General features: G+C 41.2%; 1 protein-coding gene across 12 annotated transcripts in view; it reads left to right on the plus strand.

Moving 5' to 3' along the window:
• The window catches only part of MADD (MAP kinase activating death domain), a 93847-nt gene that overhangs the window by 43543 nt on the left and 27938 nt on the right, over positions 1-22366 (plus strand). For 3 of the 12 annotated variants that reach the window (XM_063117516.1, XM_063117521.1, XM_063117522.1), the window contains 6 exons: positions 2290-2392; positions 2673-2859; positions 3928-4078; positions 8027-8233; positions 20630-20730; positions 20975-21046. In XM_063117516.1, coding sequence (XP_062973586.1) covers positions 2290-2392; positions 2673-2859; positions 3928-4078; positions 8027-8233; positions 20630-20730; positions 20975-21046 — 821 coding nt within the window. Of the gene's footprint in view, positions 1-310; positions 350-1782; positions 1843-2289; positions 2393-2672; positions 2860-3927; positions 4079-8026; positions 8234-16461; positions 16516-20629; positions 20731-20974; positions 21059-22366 lie in introns of all 12 variants that reach the window. The other 9 variants (XM_063117513.1, XM_063117517.1, XM_063117514.1 and 6 more) reach the window with 6 other exon arrangements.

Below are 22366 nucleotides of genomic sequence, written 5' to 3' on the forward strand. Positions count from 1 at the left end.
CTTGGGGGCAATAGGAATTAGTTAAACTAGACCACTTCCTTTTACTTTGAAGAATATGGAGTAGGGATTACCTGCAGGTTACCTATAGTACAGTTGGTGTTAGTGAATGTTATTGATGAAGGAAAGAGAATTGAAGTCTCTCATTGTGTTTTTTTTGTTTTTTGTTTGTTTTTTAACTTTTCCATTGCTCAAACAGAAGAATACTTTGTTTGCTTTTTCAGTTCTTATATATAATTAGAAAATTACTATTTTTCTTTTTAATAAGTTGATTTTATTTATTTCTTCCTCCTCTTCATTTTCATCGGTAAAGATTACTTTAATCTGGAAGTGGGAAGGGATGTGGATGAAGGTTGGTATGATGTCTTGCTGACCTTTGACCTTTTAGTAATAAAGGCCAAAAGTTGGTTTTGTGTTGCTGCCTTGGACTTTTGCTTTGGATAGATTTTTTTTCCTGGGTGTGCGTGTTTGTGTAAAAAACCAAAGAACAACCACAGAGAAGGAATGTGAATAGTTTGCTGAAGACTCTGCATGGTTTCTAGGGATATTTCCATTTGATGACATTCCTACAATTTGTGCAGAAATCTTCTGTTAGCTAAACCTATTACTGGTAACACATTGGAAGAAAACAGTGATGGTTTCCCCCCCCCCCCATTTCTTTCTCATGCTTTGTGTTTCATCTTCTGCAGTTTATTCTCATTTCTTAACAACTCCTGCTTCATGTGGCCTCTGCAAGTTTCTAAACTTTAGAATAGAACGTTCCTTTTGTCAGTACTACTGTCTCTTTCATATATAAACATAGATTTATGAGCAGACTGACTGGACAGGTACCTGTGTTAAGCATCATACTAGTTGTTGCAGTGGAATGGTGATAGACCTTTGTGTTTGCTGGGTGATTATTTTTTTTAAAAAAAAATTGAATTGTTTGTGATACAAGATGGGTACAGAATAGTTGTTCACTTAACTCCATCTATCATTGTTTCGTTAACCTTTCTAACTCTTCCTTAAGGTTTGGTTTCATTTACCTTCCTTCATGTTGTGAAGGGAGATGAGCTTTTTCTTTGGAAGTGTCTGTGCAATAAAAGTTAACTATTCATTTCCAGGAAACTGGAAAGCATTATCTGTATTTTGGATGGGGTTCAGAGTAGCCTTTGAGCCTTCATGCATTCGTAACATTATTTTAGGACACATCTGCGCTGCAAATGTGAGCTTGTTTTACACAGTTTTAACTGTCATGTATTCCCTCAAGGATCCTTAGAATTGACAGTTCTTGAGAAAGGGTGGGAGGGTGGGCAGAGAAATCTATAGCTCTCTAAAAGGACTATATTAGGAGTATGTGTGTGTGTAAGTAAACCATGAAAGCCAGCCAGTTTGTTTCAAAAATCTCTACCATGCTGAATTGCTGATTCATCACAGCCAACACCCAGAATCCACATGGGGATAGTGTCAATCCCTATGCTAATAATTGATCATCCAAGGACCAGGTCAGGAACAAGCAGCATCAGTGCAAGTGGGCCAATAGAAATCAGGGACTCTAGTGCAACTCCTCCTACCCTAAGGCTAGTTGCTACTTGAGTTACCTTTTCCTCCCATTCCTGGTTTATTCCTCATGCACTTAGCAGCTTCCCCTATGAGTGCTTTATCTGGACCTTCCTAATATATTAGTTGCCCAACTGTAATATAGGACTGTTTTTGAGAGGGAAGGGATTAATCAAGCAACTAATTAAATTATAGAAATGGTGGTGATTTTGCAGTATACTACTAATTGTTTATTTTGTGTCCCAGTATTTGGGCTAAATACTATAATGGAGATTATTACTGAAGCTGGGCCAGTAAGCAATGAAGGTGGGTTCTTGCATCATGAGCTATGCATGACATACCAACTCCCAGCAAGCATCCTTGTGCCTGTCTTTTGGGCAACTTTTCCACTGGTAACCAATATCATGTGATTTCTACTAGTCACATTCCCATAACACATTATGCTTTTCCATATGATGTCTAATCAGAAGATGGTCCTTGTTGCAGAAATGCATGCAGAGCAGCTAAGCTTCTCCTGCTTTTCACCTTCTGCTCCTGTTACCATCTTCTCTTTTGTCTCTGCCTCATTCCCATTACTGTTTTCTGCCGATGTATGATGCAGTAATACAAAATATGCTGCTGCTTTTCAAGTTTCTTTGTATGTCCTTTTAATTAGAGTGTTAGCTGACTCTTGTGTGTCTCATTGGTGCCATTCATGGACTTGGCTGTCCTTTCCAGTCAATGCTCTCTCGTTATGCCTCCTCCCTTTTGCAGGAAACAGGCGAGCACTCGTGGATCAAAAGTCTTCTGTTATAAAGCACAGTCCAACAGTGAAAAGGGAGTCCCCCTCACCACAGGGACGAACCAGTAATTCCAGGTAAAATCATCCAAAAAACTTGTTTTCTAAAGAGGAATAAGTGCTTCACTTCTCCTAGAGATATGTGCTTAGAGTCACTGTAGAGGGCATAGTGAGATATGTGTAGTGTCCCCTGGGCAGTACTTATGCCCCTGAGTCTAAAAATCTCAGGAGATACTTTTAAACAGAAAAATTAAAGAAATACAAATTAAATATCCTAAATGGAGGATCTTTAACTTCCTTTCCTTTAATTTGGGATAAGCCTACTAAAGTGTCCTGAATGATTTATGTTTCCTTGTAGTGAGAACCAGCAGTTCTTGAAAGAGGTGGTGCACAATGTCCTTGATGGACAAGGAGTTGGTTGGTTGAACATGAAGAGAGTCCGTCGTCTCTTGGAGAGTGAGCAGCTCCGTGTATTTGTATTAAGCAAGCTTAATCGCACCATCCAGTCAGAGGAGGATGCACGACAGGATGTTGTCCAGGATGTGGTCAGTTCTTTTCTTTTTTCTTTCTTTCAATATTTTTTTGCTCTGCCTTTCTATACTGAAGTGTACTCAAGGTGGTTTGCAATAAAACTTATTACAAATAATAAAATAACAATAAATAGTGAAAAACAGCAGATAGAACATGAGATTAGGAGAAAGCTCATTGAAAGAAAATGGTTTTCTTGAAAGTCAGTCAGTCATGGGCCTGGTATGTCTGTTCCACAATATGGGCATCACAGTTATGAAGGCCCGCTCTCATACTCATGCATTATACCTCAGTTGGCAAGGGAATGTGTGAGAGAGCATTTTAATGGAATGGAGTTTACAGGCAGGTTCATGTGGAAAGAAGGGTTTCTGAAGATATCCTGGCCCAAAGCATTAGGGCTTTAAAGGTCAAAGCCAGCACCTTGGACTGGAAACATGTTGATAACCAGTGCAGTTAGTGAAGGATCAGAGTAACATACTCTGATACCTTTGTCTTTGCCAAAATTCTGGTGGCCACATTATGGACTAGCTGAAGTTTCTGGACTGTTTTCAATGGCAGCTGCACACAGAGTGTATTACAGTAATCCAATCTCCAGCCAAAAGAGGTTGTATATCTCTAGAGTTGTCAAATCCCCTGGCCCACAGTGCCACCATCTTATCTTGATTAAGCCTTCAGTTTGTTCACTTCCATTCAGTCCAAAACTTTCTCCGACCACTGGTGTAGAGCTTCCTCTGCCCCCTGGGATCAAGAGATAGACAGAAAAGGTAGAGCTGGATGTTAGCTTTATACTGTTGACCCCCATCGCCAAACTTTAGATGACTTCATCCAGTGGTTTCATGTAGACGTTAAACAGCATGGGGGACAAAATAAGCTAATGAGTTATAGACATCATCACCTGGGACCTACCCAGTGGTCTGACTTTATATAAGGCAGCTTCCTTTGTTCCTGAGTTAGAGAAAATGTAATGAAGTTACAGAAGAGGAATTAGAATGCAAGGGAATTATGATTTAGCAAGAAGTTAATGAACTGAAACAGGCTCCTGATTAATGAAGTGCCCTCACCCTTGTGAATCTTTCCATTGTTAGGAGATCAACCGGAAGGTTTATAAAGGAATGCTGGATTTGCTGAAATGTACTGTATCAAGCCTTGAGCAGTCATATGCAAATGCTGGACTTGGGGGCATGGCAAGTGTCTTTGGCCTGCTGGAAATAGCTCATACTCACTACTATAATAAAGGTAAGAGAATATGAAATATTAATGAATTTTATATAAAAAAGAATGAATGTAACATTTGTGGAAAAGTCCACACATGCCATTTGTGGCATAAAACAATAAATGTATTTATTTGAGCAAACGATTAAATAAAATTTGAGAGTAATTACTGAAACATGCTGATTATAATAACATTTGTTTTGGATTAAACAAGTAACTGTGCGGCAAATTGGAGGGAGTCCTTCCGCATAGTGTTACATGAGGGAACCCTGTTAAAGAAGCACCAGAATTAGGTGTCTTCTGCTCTAAAACTTTTTTTCACAGTTTTGAGCATTTGTGTAATGCAGGAATACATAACCTTTTTGGCACCAAGGACTACTCGGGTGGCAGGGACTGTACATGTGTGTGGGTACACACTCACACACCACTCACTCCCCCACTGCACACTCAGACACACCTCTCAGAAACATTATCAAACCATTATTTCACACTCCAACAATGACAGATATTGGTCTTGTTGATTTATTGGTTTATTAATGTTTATATACTACTTTATCTGCTAAAAAGCTAGCAAGGCTATGCACAACATTTTAATTCAATAAAATCTTGAAACAATAAAAACAGAAACAGTAAAAGCATTAAAATTACAAATTTTAAGGGCTAAATTGAAAAGGTGCATCTTCACATGCTTTCTAAACGCCTAGAGGGTGAGAGACAGTTGTAGTTCTTGAGGGAGCATGTGACATTACACGTCTGTACATACTGAGTTTATGTTTATAACTGTATATTCTTGTTATAGATATATGGTTTGGTAAGTATCTCTAGAGTGGGAATGTGTGAGCTCATTGGCTGAGAGAATGAGGAAGGGGTGGAGTGTGTATGTGATATATAAACTGCTGTGCCTATGTGAGGCAGATAGGGAAATGGTCTGGTAGAGTTGGGGTGGGGAAGGAGAGAGTGAGTGAGTTAAGGTTACAGTGAAGGTCTGGGGTGGTTGTGAAAGGACTGTTTGAGGCTGTAATCTAGAGTATTTGGTAGAAGTGATCATAATCAATAGCCATTAAGAGTTATTTGTTTATTATTCAACAAGTTATTATTGTAATTAATAAAGCTTTCTTTGTTTATAAAATCCTTTGCCTCCTGCTCATGGCTGCGTAAGGTGTAGGTAATAAAGGGAGAATATAAATTCAAAGCATGAAGTCTGTGTGTCCTCACAGAGAGGACTGAGTAAAGGTGTGGCCTGAGCCTTAAATGTCCTGTTGGCAGCAAAATCAAGTGTGTGTGGGAGAAGATGGTTCCTGCTGGGGGTGACAAAAGCCTTAGAGGAGGGGAATTATCAGTAGGAAAGGGGCAGGAAGGCCACAAAGCGTATTCCATAGTTTGGGGGGCAACACAGGAAAAAGCCTTTTCATGCATCACTGTCAAATGGGCCTCGGCGGCTTATAGCTCCCTCAAAAGTGCCTGTCCTGCAACAACATCAGCATCTGTTCCGTCTTACAGTTGCAAGGTATAGAAGCCCCCTCCCCAGTCACCTCAACTCTATTGCCATAAAAGAGAGGAAAAAATGCTCTACAAACTTGCTCTATAGTTCCTGCCATAGGAGCCTCATTACTAGAGTGTCTCTAGAACAACATAGGAATGGGACAGGAACCTTCAAGCACTGTTTCTTAGGACGCTTCAAGGACACTCTGGGAATGAGGCTTCTTTGGCAGGAACCATAGAACCTGTTCCTGGGGTGTTTATTCGTCCCCCCCTTTCCCCCTCCCCCAGCAGCAACATATGCTGGGATCTGAGAGCTATCAGACAAGGCTTGGGGGTCTGCAAGCAGCCTATGGGCCACACATTTTGCACTCCTACTGTAACAGAAAGGACTTTAAAGATATAATGAATATGTTGAATGCAAGTATACTTGAATAAATACTAAGAGTTGTATGAAAAACCTGATAGTCCCCCCCAATTGACTCCTTTTTTACATTCTATTTTTTGTTTCCATTGACATGCACATATGTTTCTCTAAATTAATTTTATTTCAGCAATTCAGTTTTGAGGTGACAATATCTCAGTATGAGAAAATCTCAGTATGAGAAAAGGCACTTATGCACCATTTAAACAAGCAAGTGCATGTCCCAGTATCATGTACATGTTAAACACAATGAGCATAATCCAGCTGTTTATGCATGAGAGCCAGGGAGTACATATGCAGCATGCTTTCTGCCAATCCAACCAACCCACCCCGCTCATGATAGGGAAAGGGGGATTACAAAGCAGGAGGATTGTGTAGGTTATCTCTTTAGCCATTAATGGTGGTTACGGAATTTAACAGTGAATCCTGTGTGGGTTGGGAAGACAATTAACTTTTCTTCAGTTTTTGAAATCCAGCAATGAAAGAAAGAGAGGAATACAGTTAAAACTTTAATATGTATGTATTTCCCAATCATGTATTTAAAATTCATAACAGAATACTAAGAGTGGTCGGAGGCTATCTTGACTCTATTTACAAAGCTTCCCCCCCCTCAACTTTGAAAATATCAGAAGAGAATCTTAAGGTGTCTTAGCTGTTTTATGTGTTTTTCTTTCAATAACTATGTAATCATGTTAAATTAGTGCTGAACATTTACGCTAAGACACATTGGAGATATGATCTAGAACAGATGTCCAATTTAAGAGATCAGTGCTTTGTCTGCTTAATTAATTTCTGAAGAGATATTTTCTTAGGGGATGGAGCTCTTGCCTACTTTCTCTCCCTTCTCCATATGTATTCGGTTTAATCTTTTTTATTATTATTTCTCCATATGTATGTCACTAGCATCTGGTATTCGGAATTGTACTACCTCTGAACATTTAACTCCATTTAATTGTCATGGTTAATTGACCTATCATCTGTCTGTCTATCTATCTATCTATCTATCTATCTATCTATCTGAGCTAGTAGCCACTACAATCACATTCTGTGATAGTGACAGTTAACTATGCAGTGTTAACTATCCAGCTGTCCATTCTTAATCTATCATCAATCAGATTTCCTTGGGTGATTCCAAGTTCACATCTGAATGTTGCTTTCTGTCTCTCTAGTGCCTTGATAACCATTGGATAAAGTCTGAAATTATTTCCTCTTGGCCCTTCAGTACCTTCAGGATGAAAAATGTACTTCTAAAAATAGTACAGAGTAATTTTCCCTTATTTTATTTGTTATTTTATTTAAATTATGTTTATGCATCTTTTCAGGCAAATTCTCTCATGTTTTGCACAATTAAAAAAAATCTATAGACATAAAATAAAACAGATGGCAAATGTGCAATAGTACTGTTGTTCTTTGTTTTTTATATTTGTAAATTGCCCCCAAAGCAGTTGGGTAGTATATTAAATTAACAAATCAATAATAAAAGCTGGATAAAATATCCAATAAAAACTGAAGGTATTAAACGACAAGGGCAAATAAAAGGTCTTCACCTAGTATTTAAAAGATATCAAGTTTGGAACAAGGCAACCCTCTGTAGGAAATGCACTCTAAAGTTGGGGCCTTTTTGCTTATGGCCACAACCTGCCTCACTTCAAGTAGGAGGGACCTGTGGAAGGGCTTCTGAGGCAGATCTTAGTAGCCTGGCAACTTACGTTGGAAGAAGCTGTCCTTAAATTAACCAGGTTCCAAGTCCTTAGACCCTACCCCTGTATTTTGTGCATTGCTCTCCTGCTGATGCTGAGATCTAGACATGAGAACTGATTATTATTATTATTATTATTATTATTATTATTATCATCATCATCATCATCATCATCTGTAAACAAATGATTAACACCATCTGTCGAAACTTTTTTCTTAGCTCCTCACCCATTTCTTCTTGTTCCCTCTTTTCTGACTGTTGTTGTTTTGTTTGTTTGTTTTTCTTTTTTGGCTCCTTATCTCTCTCTCTCTCTCTCTCTCTCTCTCTCTCTCTCTCTCTCTCTCTCTTTCTCTCCTCCTTTCTTTTAAAGAGCCAGAAAAAAGAAAACGAAGCCCAACAGATGGAGGAATCACTCCGGTTGGCAAGGACCCTATATTAGCCATGAGGGTGGAACCGAAACCCAAGGTGCAACTGCCAGTATCCCAGCTCATGCCAAGGGCACCAAGCCCTGCAGGGAAAGGGCCGAGGGAGTTTGACACAAGAAGTCTCAAGGAGGAAAATTTTGTAGCTTCGATTGGTGTGTATTTATGTGTATGTGGAATACGGGAAAGTGATTGTGCACTGGCATTAGAGTCTACTTGCATCCTTCCCATTGAAACATTTTCTCTTTCATTGCTGCAGCAATGCGCTTCACTCACTCGGATTGCTCACATCTTGGAGGAATATTAGCTAAACATTTCTGATGTGTTAGTAAACTTTTTTGGAATGTACTTGATAGTCAGGCTGGTGGAGACTGCCATGTGATTATTGTCAAATTGGACAGGGATTACAACAAACAAAACAGATAGCCTAGTCTATAATGGGAAGATAGCTTCTTAGGTGAGCAAGCACAAGGAATTGGCTGACACAAAAACAAATTATTGCTGAGAGGAAAATCTTTTACAACCCAATCTATCCATATTTACTTGGAAATAAATCCTATTTGGGATTTACTCCCAAACCTACATGTGTAGAATTGCAACTATATTCATATGACTTGAATGTTACCCCTGAAACCCCAACAGCCTGGACCGGATATTCTTATATCAGATAATCTGTCTTTCCTGTCTCAACAAAGCCTTCCTAAATGAAGGCGATAAACTTTGCAGTGTCATATAATATATGTCATATAATATATGACATTCCTACATATATTATAAATCTCTAAGAAACAAATAGTTGTGTCTAAATACTTATACTGCCATAAACAATGCAGACCTGGTTACTATCTAATTTTGCTAGGGTTGGAGTTAATGCACTTAAGCGAACTAGAAAATCATTTAGAAAATTTGTTAAATTTATTTATTTATTGCATTTTTATACCGCCCAATAGCCGAAGCTCTCTGGGCGGTTTACAAAAATGCTTCTCTGTGTATCACCTCCCTTTTCTGAACTGATATACTGGAGTCTAGGTATTTCTGGTCACTCAAGGGAGAGAACGAACCTAAATTTTAAAGACTCGCAGCACAATTTGCCACAAATGTAGAAGAAAAGGAGGTTATCCACTCTCGAGATTATACAAGGCTGAAAAAAACATTGAAAACTTACTTTTCAGATTAGTTTCTGAAGCATGACTTTCCCCGTTTTCTAAACATCGGCTGTAGTTTCAAGGGAGTTCCTTTTTTAATAAATACAGAAACATCTTGTGCCAATATGCATAGCAAGCAATCAGAGTTGTGATGTGTGGGGAAACGAACATAGCTCTTGTGTTAAATCTAATGCTAATCCTCCTTAGAGTAGTCCAATTAAAATGAATGGAAAAAGTTAGTCACGACTAACTTCAGTCCCATTCATTTCAATGGATCAGCTCTTAATTAGGACTGTCATTGGATTTAACTCATAGTATGTTCAGTGTTAATAAACATTGGAAGTACTGAGGGTGAGGTGGGAAATCTTATTTGTTCTTCTTCGTGGTCTCTATGCATCACACATATGGGCTTTGCGCCTGCGCAGAGACCAGACCGGAACCTTCTATAGCTAAGTGGAACGTTTTTGGCGGGAACCCCTCCCCCACGCTACTGCGCATGTCCATGGGGTTCCCGCCCTACCCTCAGTTCTTCGTCGTCCGCCATCGTGCCTAGACCAAAAGACTGAACCTCTAGCGTTTCTCTGCTTAAATCTGTTTTAAAAATATTTTCTACTTACCTTTTTCTTCAGCTTTCTTCAGCTTTCTTCTTTTTCGCCCTTTTTCTCTTTTCATCTATAAAAAAAAAAAAAAAAAAAATTATTATTATATTCTTGTAGATAGTTTATCTTGGCGACTACGGTCGCGACTGCCGCATGGCAGTAAAGGCCCCGTTCCGCAAGTGTGTCAAGTGCGGAGCCAAACTACCTCCTACGGACGGACACTCCCTCTGTGTCCTTTGTTTGGGCGAAGGCCATATTGTACAGGCGTGCCACCATTGCATGTCCTTTACAAAGCAGACCAGAAAGAACAGGGCAGACCGCCTTCGCTCAATACTTTGGGAGAAAGCCCTCAAAGCTACAGAAGCTCCAATGGATAAAACGGCAACTGATAAGTCCGTTTCTGACCGAAGCACAGGGACGAATGTGCAAGCCAGAGCAATTGATAGGGCACAGATACCCCTGACGCCTGGCCGGTCTTTGGCAAGTTCTGCAGCCAAAAAGATTGCTAAAAAGGCCAGAACGCCAAAATCTTCCTCCGAAATGGAGAAGAAAAAGAAAAAGAAGAAGAAATCTGCGGAGAAAACCTCTCATGGCTCTCCCAGACTATCTGAGCCCCCTCGAGGGCAAACAACTCCTCCTACCGCTGTTACGGTATCGAGGCATGTCTCGACCCCGAGACCTCAGTCGATACCGAGGAAGACGGTACCGACACACCCTCCTAGTCTATCAGAGGGTGAGTTACGAGACTCCGCATCAGCAGCTTCGGCTCGGGAGCCTACAAGACCTCAAACATCCCAGAATGTAATCCCTCTGCAGGTGTCGCCTAGACGAACACCGAGGCGTGATTGGGACAGAGTCTCCCGATATTCTGAGCCCCAAGACAGGCAGAGTTTCTATGATTGGGATCGATACCGTACCCAAAGATACTATGATACAGATCAAGCCTATCATTATCCGCAGGAGGAATGTTTTCCTCAACCTCCTCCTACCACTAGGGTCTGCCAATTACCGCTACGGCCTCCATCAGCATATCAATCTCCATCTCGACGTCGAAGCCACCCTTCGACACCAGCTGCTGCAGCTGCCACGGTACCGACGGAGCGGGATCCTATGCAACTGGTTACCGTATCATCCCCAGAGGGTGACTACCCATCTGATTCGGACTCAATACACACTGTAGCAGCATCGGTACCGTCACCTAATGATGACGTACATGGAGAGGACCCTTCATCACCTTCGGATGATATGGTGAGGTTTTCGGACCATATGTTAAGGATGGCCCGTGCACTCGGCTTAGACCTGGAACAAGCGGTCGAACCGGAGGTCGATCCCATCTACGATGTCTTTCAAACAAAGACTAGTCTGTCAATTGCGATCCCTTTTCCGCCGGCACTCAAACAGACAGCACAACTCGCATGGGAGACACCATCGGTAACACAACCAGCTTCAAAGAGATTAGAATCTCTTTATAGGATTCAAGAACGGGATGCTGGATTTTTAATTAAGCATCCAAAACCGAATTCCATTGTGGTTGAATCAGCCCAGGGTCATTCTCAAAGAGCTCATGCTGCTCCCGTTGACAAGGAGGGTAGGAAGTTGGATTTGGCAGGCAGAAAGATCTACGCGGCATCCTCCCTCGGTATCAAAGCTTCAACGTACGAAGCAACAATGGCACGGTACCAGCTCTTCCTCTGGGAGAAAGTGGGGTCACTATGTGACTACCTCCCAGAGGATAAAAGAGACTTAGCGAGGGTCTTCCAAACGGAGGCTTCGGCGATTGCGAGGCAACAATTGTCAACTGCGAGGCATCAAGTCGATTGCCATTCAAAGAATATGATGGGGGCCATTTCTTTGAGGAGGCATGCCTGGCTACGATCAGCCAACCTCCCTACCGAGACAAAAGCCAGAATCGAAAGCATGCCCTTCGATGGCGAAGGGTTGTTTAATTCAAAAACTGACGAGACCTTAGATTCCATCTATAAGGCTCGTACGACTGCTAAAAAGATGGGTTTTTCTGCCCCTTCTGTACAATACAAACCTAGAAGATGGACAAGGCCTCCCCCACAACAACAATACCAGCAGCGGTCTCAATACCAGCAACCAAGGCAGCAGCAGCAACAACTTCAAAGGAAACGGCCTTATCAGAGTCGTTTCCAGCAGGAAAAACGTCAGCCCGACTTCTCTAAAAAGCAGCGGGTTTGACTCTTCGGCCCCAGATCCACTCCCTTTTGCGAACCGCCTAGCACCCCATTACCATCAATGGGAGTCAATAACATCAGACTCCTGGGTGCTCACTATCATCAACTCGGGCTATGCCATCGAGCTCGATGCCCTTCCTCCTTTTTCCGGCGTGAAAGTAACGACTCCATCCCCTCCTCTGCTACTCGAGGTACATACCTTGCTATCGAAAGGAGCCATCTCTCCCGTACCTACAGAGGAAATCAACCAAGGTTTTTTCTCCCGTTACTTCACGGTCCCGAAGAAAGATGGAGGTCTTCGACCGATCATGGACTTAAGACAACTGAACGAGTTCATCACCCCGAAGAAGTTCCGTATGACAACGGTTACTTCAATTTTGCAGCTTCTACAAAAAGGAGTTTGGTTCGCAGTGGTGGATCTGAAGGATGCGTACTTCCATATCTCCATCAGGAAGTCGCATCAAGCTTACCTGCGGTTTTCGATCGGTGCATCCCAGTACCAGTTCACCGTTCTTCCGTTCGGGTTGGCCACGGCACCGAGAGTCTTCACGAAGGTCATGGCGGTGGTATGCGCCCACCTAAGGCAGAAAGGCATTTATGTTTATCCGTACCTGGACGATTGGCTTCTCGTAGCGGACAGCAGCGAGGCGCTCCAGTCGGATATACTAACCACCCTCAACCTGTTGGACTCGTTGGGGCTGTGGGTCAACCACGAAAAGTCCATTTTGACTCCGCAGCAGAGATTGGACTTCATAGGGGTAACCCTATCCTCTCGAGACGGGAGAGCATACTTACCTTCAACCAGGGCAAACACCTTGCAGCAGTTAGCCATCGACATCGAAAGTCGTCGGAAAGTATCGGCTTGGACAGTCCAGAGACTATTAGGCCTGATGGCAGCCACTACGGCAGTCATCAGGTTTGCAAGACTCAGAATGAGGGTATTGCAGGCCTGGTTTTTAAGGACTTTCGATCTCAGGCTCAATGCCCGACGAACTTACCTTTCGTTACCGAAGCAAGTCAGGGCATCGCTGAAATGGTGGTTCTCGATGTCGACTCTTCTCGAAGGCGTTCCATTCCAACAACAGGCGCCTTCGGTAACGATCACGACGGATGCATCCTTAGAAGGATGGGGAGCTCATTGCGACTCCCTTACTGCTCAAGGTCGTTGGCCTCGATCACAGAGAGAACAGCACATCAATCACCTCGAACTCATGGCTGTAGAAAATGCAATAAGAGCATTTGCACAGTTGATCGAGGGCAAGAATGTCTTGATCGCGACGGACAATACTACCGTGGTGGCATACATCAACAGGCAGGGTGGAACAAGATCGCACCCTCTGAACCGTTCTGCACTCAGGATATGGAACTGGTGCATAAAGAGAAGGACTTACCTGACTGCGATCCATGTAGCCGGCAAGGAAAACGTCATTGCGGACTCTCTCAGCAGATCCTTCCATGTCGACCACGAGTGGGAGCTCGACGTCGAAGTGCGGGAAAGCCTTTTTCGGTACTGGGGCCGCCCTGCTGTCGATGTCTTCGCTACCGAGAACAACGCGGTCTGCGCCAAGTTTTGCAGCAGGGCAGGAAAAGGAAAGCGCTCTCTAGGAGACGCTTTCACCAGGACTTGGAGAGGAAATCTCCTGTACATGTTTCCTCCCTTTCCACTTTTGACAAGAGTGATAGCCAAGATCCAGATGGACAACTCCGATTGCATCCTGATCACGCCGTGGTGGCCTCGACAGACGTGGTTCTCCCACGCTCTTCGGTTATCGAGAGGGGATTACATCAGGCTTCCGTCGATACCGAAGCTCCTGTCTCGACACCAGGGCAAGGTTCGACACGCAGATTTGTCGACCCTCAAGTTGACTGCATGGAGGATAATAGCCACTCCTCCTCTGGGATCAGAGTTTTGACTGTGGACCACATTATATTAGCAGCACTAAAGCCTTCCACAAGAAAGGCTTATGCGGCAAAGTGGCAAAGATTTCAGAACTTTGCTTCAAAAGATGGTCAAATACCAGAATCTTGCCATTTGTCTTTCATCCTCAATTATTTATTGACACTCTTCCAGCAAGGACTTAAGCTCGCATCCATCAGGGTTCACCTTGCTGCGATTACATCTTTTCACCAAGGTATAGATGGGTTTACACCTTTTACCCATCCAACAACCAAGAAATTTCTGAAAGGTCTGAAGAACACGATACCGACTGTGAAGAGTATCGTGCCGCCATGGAGCCTGTCAGTTGTGCTGCAAGCACTGACACGCAAGCCCTTCGAGCCCATGGCTTCGACAGACCTTAGGCTACTTACTTTAAAGACTGTCTTTCTAGTAGCCATTACATCGGCAAGACGAGCAAGTGAGCTTAGAGCTCTTAGGAAGACAAAACAGTTGTTTATTTGTTATGGGGAGCCTTCTAAGGGACTCCCTGTCTCCTGCCAACGACTGTCACGTTGGATAGTGGAGGCAATTGAATTGGCCTACTCTATTTCTAAAATGGAGTTAGTGAAACCTGTGACAGCTCATTCCACCAGAGCTGTTTCAACTTCTGTGGCCTTCACCAGAGGTGTTCCACTGACTGAAGTCTGTAGAGCTGCAACGTGGTCCACTCCATCCACGTTTGTCAAGCACTACAGTTTGGACACCCGTGCGAGGCAGGACTGCTCATTTGGGAGGACAGTGCTTTCAGAGATCTTCAGATGATGCACCAACCCACCTCCAAAGGTATGTCAGCTTGCTACTCGCCCATATGTGTGATGCATAGAGACCACGAAGAAGAAATGCAGGTTGCTTACCTGTAACTGTAGTTCTTCGAGTGGTCATCTATGCATTCACACAACCCACCCACCATCCCCACTTGGTGGTGTGAGACTTGTAAATGACACAGTTATATGTGAAATGTACTTTATTAAAATTACACTCAGGTTTATGGGGGCACGATGTCGGACTCCTGTAAACTGAGGGTAGGGCGGGAACCCCATGGACATGCGCAGTAGCGTGGGGGAGGGGTTCCCGCCAAAAACGTTCCACTTAGCTATAGAAGGTTCCGGTCTGGTCTCTGCGCAGGCGCAAAGCCCATATGTGTGAATGCATAGATGACCACTCGAAGAACTACAGTTACAGGTAAGCAACCTGCATTTAGTTTGCATATGCCTATCATTATTGAGAAAACATAATTATTATAGTTAGTAAATTCAAAAGAAAACCAATATAGCTATGAATCATCTTTCCCAATTAAAGTATGGGGAAAGTGATTAGGTTTCTCAGATAAGCTGTAATTAGTGCTCCTTATATCATTATACCATTGCAGAAACCCCAATGCCTTATCCTTCCAACATGTTCTGAATCGGTTTTCTGTTGCACTTCTATCTATGCTTTCCCATGCTCTGCTTCCATTGCAGAATAGTCAAAAATAATTCTTCGCACTACTATTTCTTCTTCCCTAGTATTGTAAGAGTTGCGTCTCCTTCCTGCCTTGTAGCATTCCTAGCTTCTGCCTTCCTAAATGGTGAGGAGGAATGAAGTGGACTGTTTATAGTGGGTTTTTCAGCAAGCTTATTTGAGATTCTGCCACTGGGCCACTAGACCAGCACCTGGAAGGACCTGACGTTTTCTGATACAAGAATGAAAACAGCTTAGAAATCTGAAGTACTTTGTAGATTTGCTGAGTGGCTTACATTTTTACCTCCTCCTAGAGTGCTTGGATTCTGAACAAAGCCCTTTTTGTACAGAGTTCTGTCTCAGAAAATCTTCTCCACTATATCTGGAAGAATAGTGTGAACTGACTTGATTTTTTTCTGGGTAGCATTTGTGCATAATGATGCTTTTCTGGTTGCTTTTTAGTATTCATTTATCCTGATTAGGAGGACTTGGAGGCTAATATTTTTTTTATCATACACAAAGCTAGAAGAGCAGTAGGCAAAGCCCAGTGATTATTTTTGGCATAGCCAGGCCCAAACGAAAATATTTACATTTAAAGTTTCATTTTGTGTTAGTAGAAATACAGTTTCTTTTATCCAGCATTACATTTGCAGTTGAGGATATATTTGTGGTTGGGGGACAGTGACACAATGTATTTTTGTGGTAACTTCCTGATAAACTTTAAATGTTGGGCATAAAGAACTTGACAGTCTCTCTCTTTAATCTGTCATTTCTGTGAAGTCAGATGAGATCAGGTAGGTGATTCTCACTTAGACCTGATTACCCTAGCGAGTTAATTGTATATGGTGATTCTTTTTTAAACCTTATGAATGAAGATGATGCAGGTCTCTACCCCTGATATAACTAAAGAGGTGATTAATTCTTCACATGCCAGTTTTCATTAATCTTTGCTTTGGCAGTGCAGGGTTGGGTGGCTCTGTTTTGTTTTTTGTTTTCCATTTCCACCTCTGATCAGCACCTGACACTTTTTCTGTCTTTCTCTCCTGCTTACATCTTGAGTAGAATTGTGGAACAAGCACCAGGAAGTGACAAAGCAAAAAGCTTTGGAAAAACTGAGTAAGGATATGATAAAAGGACAGAAATTTAACACTCCCACAGCCTCTCCATAACTGCCAACTCCCTAAGCCTTTGATTGAGCACCCATGCCACATGAGCCATAGCGCAGACCAAGGAGGTCACTATTTCTTAACGGAATCTAGTGCTGGGGTACACCGAGTAGCCCTTTTCTACACCAGGAGAGGAGAGAGAAAATCCACTATCTCCTCCAGCCAAGCTTCAAACCCTTTCTTACCACTGAATTTACAGAACATTTTGGACAGGTTTCCCCATAACATTTTTATCTCTCTTAGGGAGGTACGTCTGCAGCCTCTGCAATATTTGCATCAAGGAGTGTTCTGTGCAGAGAGATTTTGTCCTGTATTTCTGCAGCAATAGCAAAGTGTGACTTTCAAAACCCAGTTGAATGGTCCATGATTATTGTTTAATAGCAGTGATCAATTACTTTGGATGCCTCTGGGGAGCTTTATGAATAATGATGGTTGACATGGCATTTCTGAGGCAGTTCTTTGATTTTACTAGGCTTAGGAAAGAGGAATGAATTGGCCAGGCAAGGCCTTCTTCAATAGTTGCTATTGTTTTTATTTTAACAGAGTCAATAAGAGTACGTATTAAGAACATAAGAGATCAGGCCATCTAGTCCAGCATTCTGTTCAAACAGCTATGTAAGGGAAACCCACAAGCAGGACATGAATGCAACCGCACACTCCCATCCATGTTCCCCAGCAACTGGTATACATAGGCATACTGCCACTGATAGTGTAGGTAGCATATAGCCAACCTAACTAGTGACCAACAACAGGCTTATCTTCCTTGATTGATAGCCTTATCTTCCATATTAGCTAATAATGCACACATGGTTACTATATCATAACTTCATTGTACTTAGTATACCCTAGTATGTGTTAATATAAAACTTGTGTGCTATATATGTGTGCGTATGTGTGTCTCTGTGTATATGCAAATGCACACACAACACATACACAGCTGATTGAACTTCCAGTACTACCTGTGTAGAGGTCAAAGGTGACATTAGATTCATGTTTGCAAATGGGAGTTTCATGGGGAAATGGGCTGGCAGGTAAGGGTTAAATAAATCTTTCCATCCTCCATTACAAAATTCCCCTCCTGTTACATGTACTTCCAGTCCCACAGAATGCTTCTAATTAAATGAATACTCTGGCAAATCTTGCACACCTCAATACAAAATGGCATTTTGTGGTGTCCATGCCTCTTCCTTGTTAATATATTTGGTAGCTTTGTGATAAAACTAGGTAAGCATATTTTTTAATCCATTATAGGCACACACTGCCATACGCAAAAAGGTAATATCACTATTGAATACTGTGAATGCAAGGTTTGTTAGCTTGTTTAGGCGGGATATTATTTCACATTTGACTAGTAGTATTTAAACAAGGTACCTATTTGACTAATATTTAACCAAATATTTGGTTAAATATTTAACCAAATATTTGGTTAAATATTTAACCAAATATTTAATATTTAACCAAAATGACTATTTGATTCTGGACCAGATGTATTCATTGCTGGTCCTAGATTCTTCTAAAGAATGCTCTTTACAAGGATGCTGTCATTACATTATATTCTTCATTGTGTTGTCTGTGCATCACACACAAGTTTTCTGCACCTGAGCGCCATTTGGGAACTTCTATAGCTAATTAATTTTGGGCAGGAAGCTTGTCCTCATCCCACTGCGCATGCTTAAATGGCATGGTTCTGCGGTTCCTGCTCAGTTCTTCAACTGCTGCAGCAGTAGCTTCATCGGGAACATTATTCTAGTTTCTCTTCAAGAGACCCAGAAGACCATATTTCCCCTTTTAATTCCAGTAAGTCCATTCCCATATCTTTTTATTTACCTTCACAACTAAACAGCATAATTTGCAATCCTATGTATGCCTACTCAGGAGTAAGTCTCACTGAATTCAATAGGATTTACTTCCAGGTGTTATAGGATTGCAGCCTAACTCCCTTTGATTACTGTCAGATTTAAGTGCCTGATGCTGTCTGAATTGTAGCCTTCATGCCATTGTAGGTATTAAAAACCTCAAAATACAGTAATTCAAGTCAAATATAACTTACGTAGATATTTTTAAACAACAACAAATAGCTATTTTCCCTCTCAATGGGATTTTGGCTTATATTGACCAAGTGCTTGAAGGTGTTTGATGCTTTGTTTTTGTCAATTATTGCAGTGTTGTGTGTATGTGTTCAGTTAACTGAAATACAAGTGATATTTTGAATGTTTAATGGAGGCATCCCTTTTAGCTAATCCACACAGTTAAAGTATCTTGAAAGAACTGCCTTCTCTGTGCATATAGTTTCATTTCAACCAGTGACATGAGCAGCGAATATCTGTTCACAATACTTAACTGTGAATCACAGACAGTCATATCCCTTCGCTATGATTTAAAATTCTATATTTTAATATTGCACTAGTAAAGTAGTTGGAATAATCTGTAAATTAATTAATTAGTATTTTAGATCTTTTTTATATATAAAGTGATGTTTTTGATTGCTGATTGTGTCTCACTTATGAACAGATTTATCTGAAAGCAGGTCCTATAGATTTCATTCTTCCATTTTCCACCTGCTTCCCAAAAGCCTCCCTAGCATCACAATTGGAAACATCTAATTGCTACGGTGTTTGGAAATTTATGCTAAGATACCTAAGCTAACGTTACAAAACCACTGCCAATTACTTTTTGAAATCTCTGTATAATACTTCTTTTTTTTAAAGCTCCATACAGAGGATTCTTGATGGAATAATAAGCTAGTACATGCAACTACATAGAACCTTTGGGATAAACTGCACATCTTTCTTATAATTTTACCATTCTTTAATAATATGCTTATTCCAAAAATCTACACCAAAAATCCTTTATTCACACAAACCATATATATTATTTTCTTTCTCGCATCCTGTTGATTCATTTTTTTCTGGTGGTACTCTCTAGTGATAGACATTACATATAGCCCTAATTGTACTCCTAATTTCTAGTTCAACTTATTTAGTGGTATGTAAGGTATTGCTTTATTGTGTACAAAGAGTTGCCAGATGTCATTATCTGTACACATTTTAGAACTGTAAATACATGAAAAAAAATCCTCCAACTGCTGGTCATGTGTCCCTGTTATGGAACAGTTGGCAGATATGGCTATGGCAGCAGGGTTGTACTTAGTCTCTCCTCCCTTCTGAGCTCTTAACGGTGACCTGTGTAGTCTGTAGTGTATTCTTCTCCTGCCTCCTTACTCCCATTGCGTAGTGCTTTCCAGACCTTTCCCAATTCTGTCTCTCCTCTCATCCATTTTCTTTCTGTCTATCAACTCATCAGAAGAGGGTAAAAAATGTGGAACTGCATGAATGTAGCATAAATCTCATCAGAATTTATTTTATTTATTGATAGTGTAGGATAATGAATGCATGTTTTTGCAGCAGCTGAAAGCCACACTCACTGCTTCACCTATGTAACTGCACACTCTGGAGAGCCATTCGTTACATGCTTACAGTGACTGTATAATATTGCTATTTTGCTCCCAAAGTCCAAATATCATACTTCAAGCTCTATTTTGTGGCACACAGATTATTATTGTTCACTTTCTGGTTGGCTGGTCTTGCCATACATCACTAGGTGAATGGGAAACAGAACTTCAGCAGTTGTTCGCAATATATTAGATCTAGTAGAAATTGTCAAACAATAAAAAGTACCCCCCTCCAAAAAGCAACAAAAACAACCTTGTATCTAAGAATTAAAGAAGTGGAAGTGGCTTTCCAGAGTCATGTGGTGACTGTTTGGCATGCCTTGTATTAACTGGGATCTGTCTGATGCCTGTTCTGTTTCTTTCTCCCCCTCCCAAATGGACAACTGTTTAGTTGGTCTGCTGCTCAGGTGCATTGACATAGGACAAAATTTGACTATTTATTTATTTATGGCCAGCTGGGCTATATTATTACTTTATGGTACCAAGAAAGTAAAGAAGAAAGTCCTATGATTCCTGTTTTGGTACTGCCCATGCACCAGAGCAGTCATCTCCCTTCTGATTCTTTCATTTCCCTTTCCATGTTTAATGAGGTATCCCTTTCCCTTCTGCTTAGGATCGGAAGGTACAAAACACTTCTTTGATCTGGGAGAGACAGACGAGAAGAAATCACAGATCAGTGCAGACAGTGGTTTAAGCTTAACCTCCAGTTCCCAGGTGGGTGTAGCTGTTCACCTCAAGGTTGTGAGAATTCATTGTCACCTTGTATAGAGATTCTGCTTTCAGTGTGGGGTTGAGAAATTCAATCTATTCCTGTATTGTTGATTCTGGGCAGATGGGAACTTGAGCCATGAGATTTACATTTCCTTCCTTAGAGTCACAGCAAATTGAGTACCTTGACCAAGTCTCCAAATTGTAGTAGGAAAGTCTAATGTGATTTTTCCTCTGTTCATGATTTCAGAAGAGTGATCTGGATTCTGTGGCAAGTGTGGGACCTGCTGTTATGATCCGAAGCACCAGCCAAGATTCTGAAGTTAGCACAGTGGTAGGGAATGGCCAAAGTGAAATGTCTGGATTTGACTCTAGCAGTTGTTTTTTCAGACCTGTTTGTGTGCATGCACTCTTGCTAGGAGTGTAAGTTGAAGGTGCTGAGAGTATGTCTCTGGTGTATGCTCCCTCCTCAACTCTCCAGTTTTATATTTAAGTATGTGCCCCACTTGTACTTATACTTCTTTGGTAGGGTGAGTGACTTACCCATTTCTACACCTTTGTAATGTATGCTTATGTACTCTCTTTGGGTTTATGCTGCTAAATTGTAATATTATGGCCTTGTGGAAACAAAGTTTCAAAATGTTTGTTTATTGATGGACTTTTTAAAATAAGAAATCTGACGTGATATATCTTATGTATACAGAAGTTACATTTTTAAAATTATATCATAGAACAATTCAAATCGCAAGCACTTTAGCTGATTTGCTTGCACATCTTTTTGATCCATTTGTGTAAATGGGACTATGTAAGTCTAGGTTCGATGGTTTAGTTGACTGAAGACTTAATAATGTTACAGAATCCTGAAGGGTAATGGTCAGAGTTTCCTTTTCTTAATTAATGGAGTCCTGGTTCATACATTTGGCAGCCCCCCATCCCCCATCGCAGCATGCATTCACAACCCAGTGGGAATCTCTGAAGCTGCCAATTAAAAGACCGTGAATCTTCCATGTGGGGGCTATACTTCCTTCCCCCACCTTTCATTCATTTGCAATTACTCTTTCTTGAGCAATTCTAGCTGCCTGAATCGCAGGGGCTGCATGTACAATTCCTATGTGGAATGCTGTTCATATGATTGGTGCCTTCAAGTGATTCTTGTAAAGCTACAAGCTGATCAGCAGCTCTGCCTGCTTATGCAGATGATTACTTGGAGGCTGCTTAAGATAGGAGTTGGGTCAAAGAGAGCGGAAAATACTTGTTGGAAAGTGATGGATCTGGCTGTGACTACACATTTTATGACGTTCATTCTTCGGTCCAAGAATACATTTTTTTAAGTGTTCATTTCTGAAAATTTTTCAATTAACAATTAATGAATATGTTAATTGAAAAGGTTAGCGCCCACCTTTTTTGTCATTATTGTAGCCTCTGAATAACTTGCATTAAAGCTCTTAAACAAAAAACTTTTGCCTTTCAAACAGTCTGTTAACATTGTAGGATTTGCTGTTGTTGATCCCTTCAGGAGAGACATTGCCTTCCTATTTTACTTTTGGTTGGGATAATGGAATTCTTGAGATTTAGTTACCCTTTTGAATGATGCTCTGAATGCGTCTTTGCCTTCACAGTATGTTGGGTAGTAAATGGACAA

Source organism: Elgaria multicarinata, chromosome 2, assembly GCF_023053635.1.
Source record: "Elgaria multicarinata webbii isolate HBS135686 ecotype San Diego chromosome 2, rElgMul1.1.pri, whole genome shotgun sequence".
Classification (NCBI taxonomy): domain Eukaryota; kingdom Metazoa; phylum Chordata; class Lepidosauria; order Squamata; family Anguidae; genus Elgaria; species Elgaria multicarinata.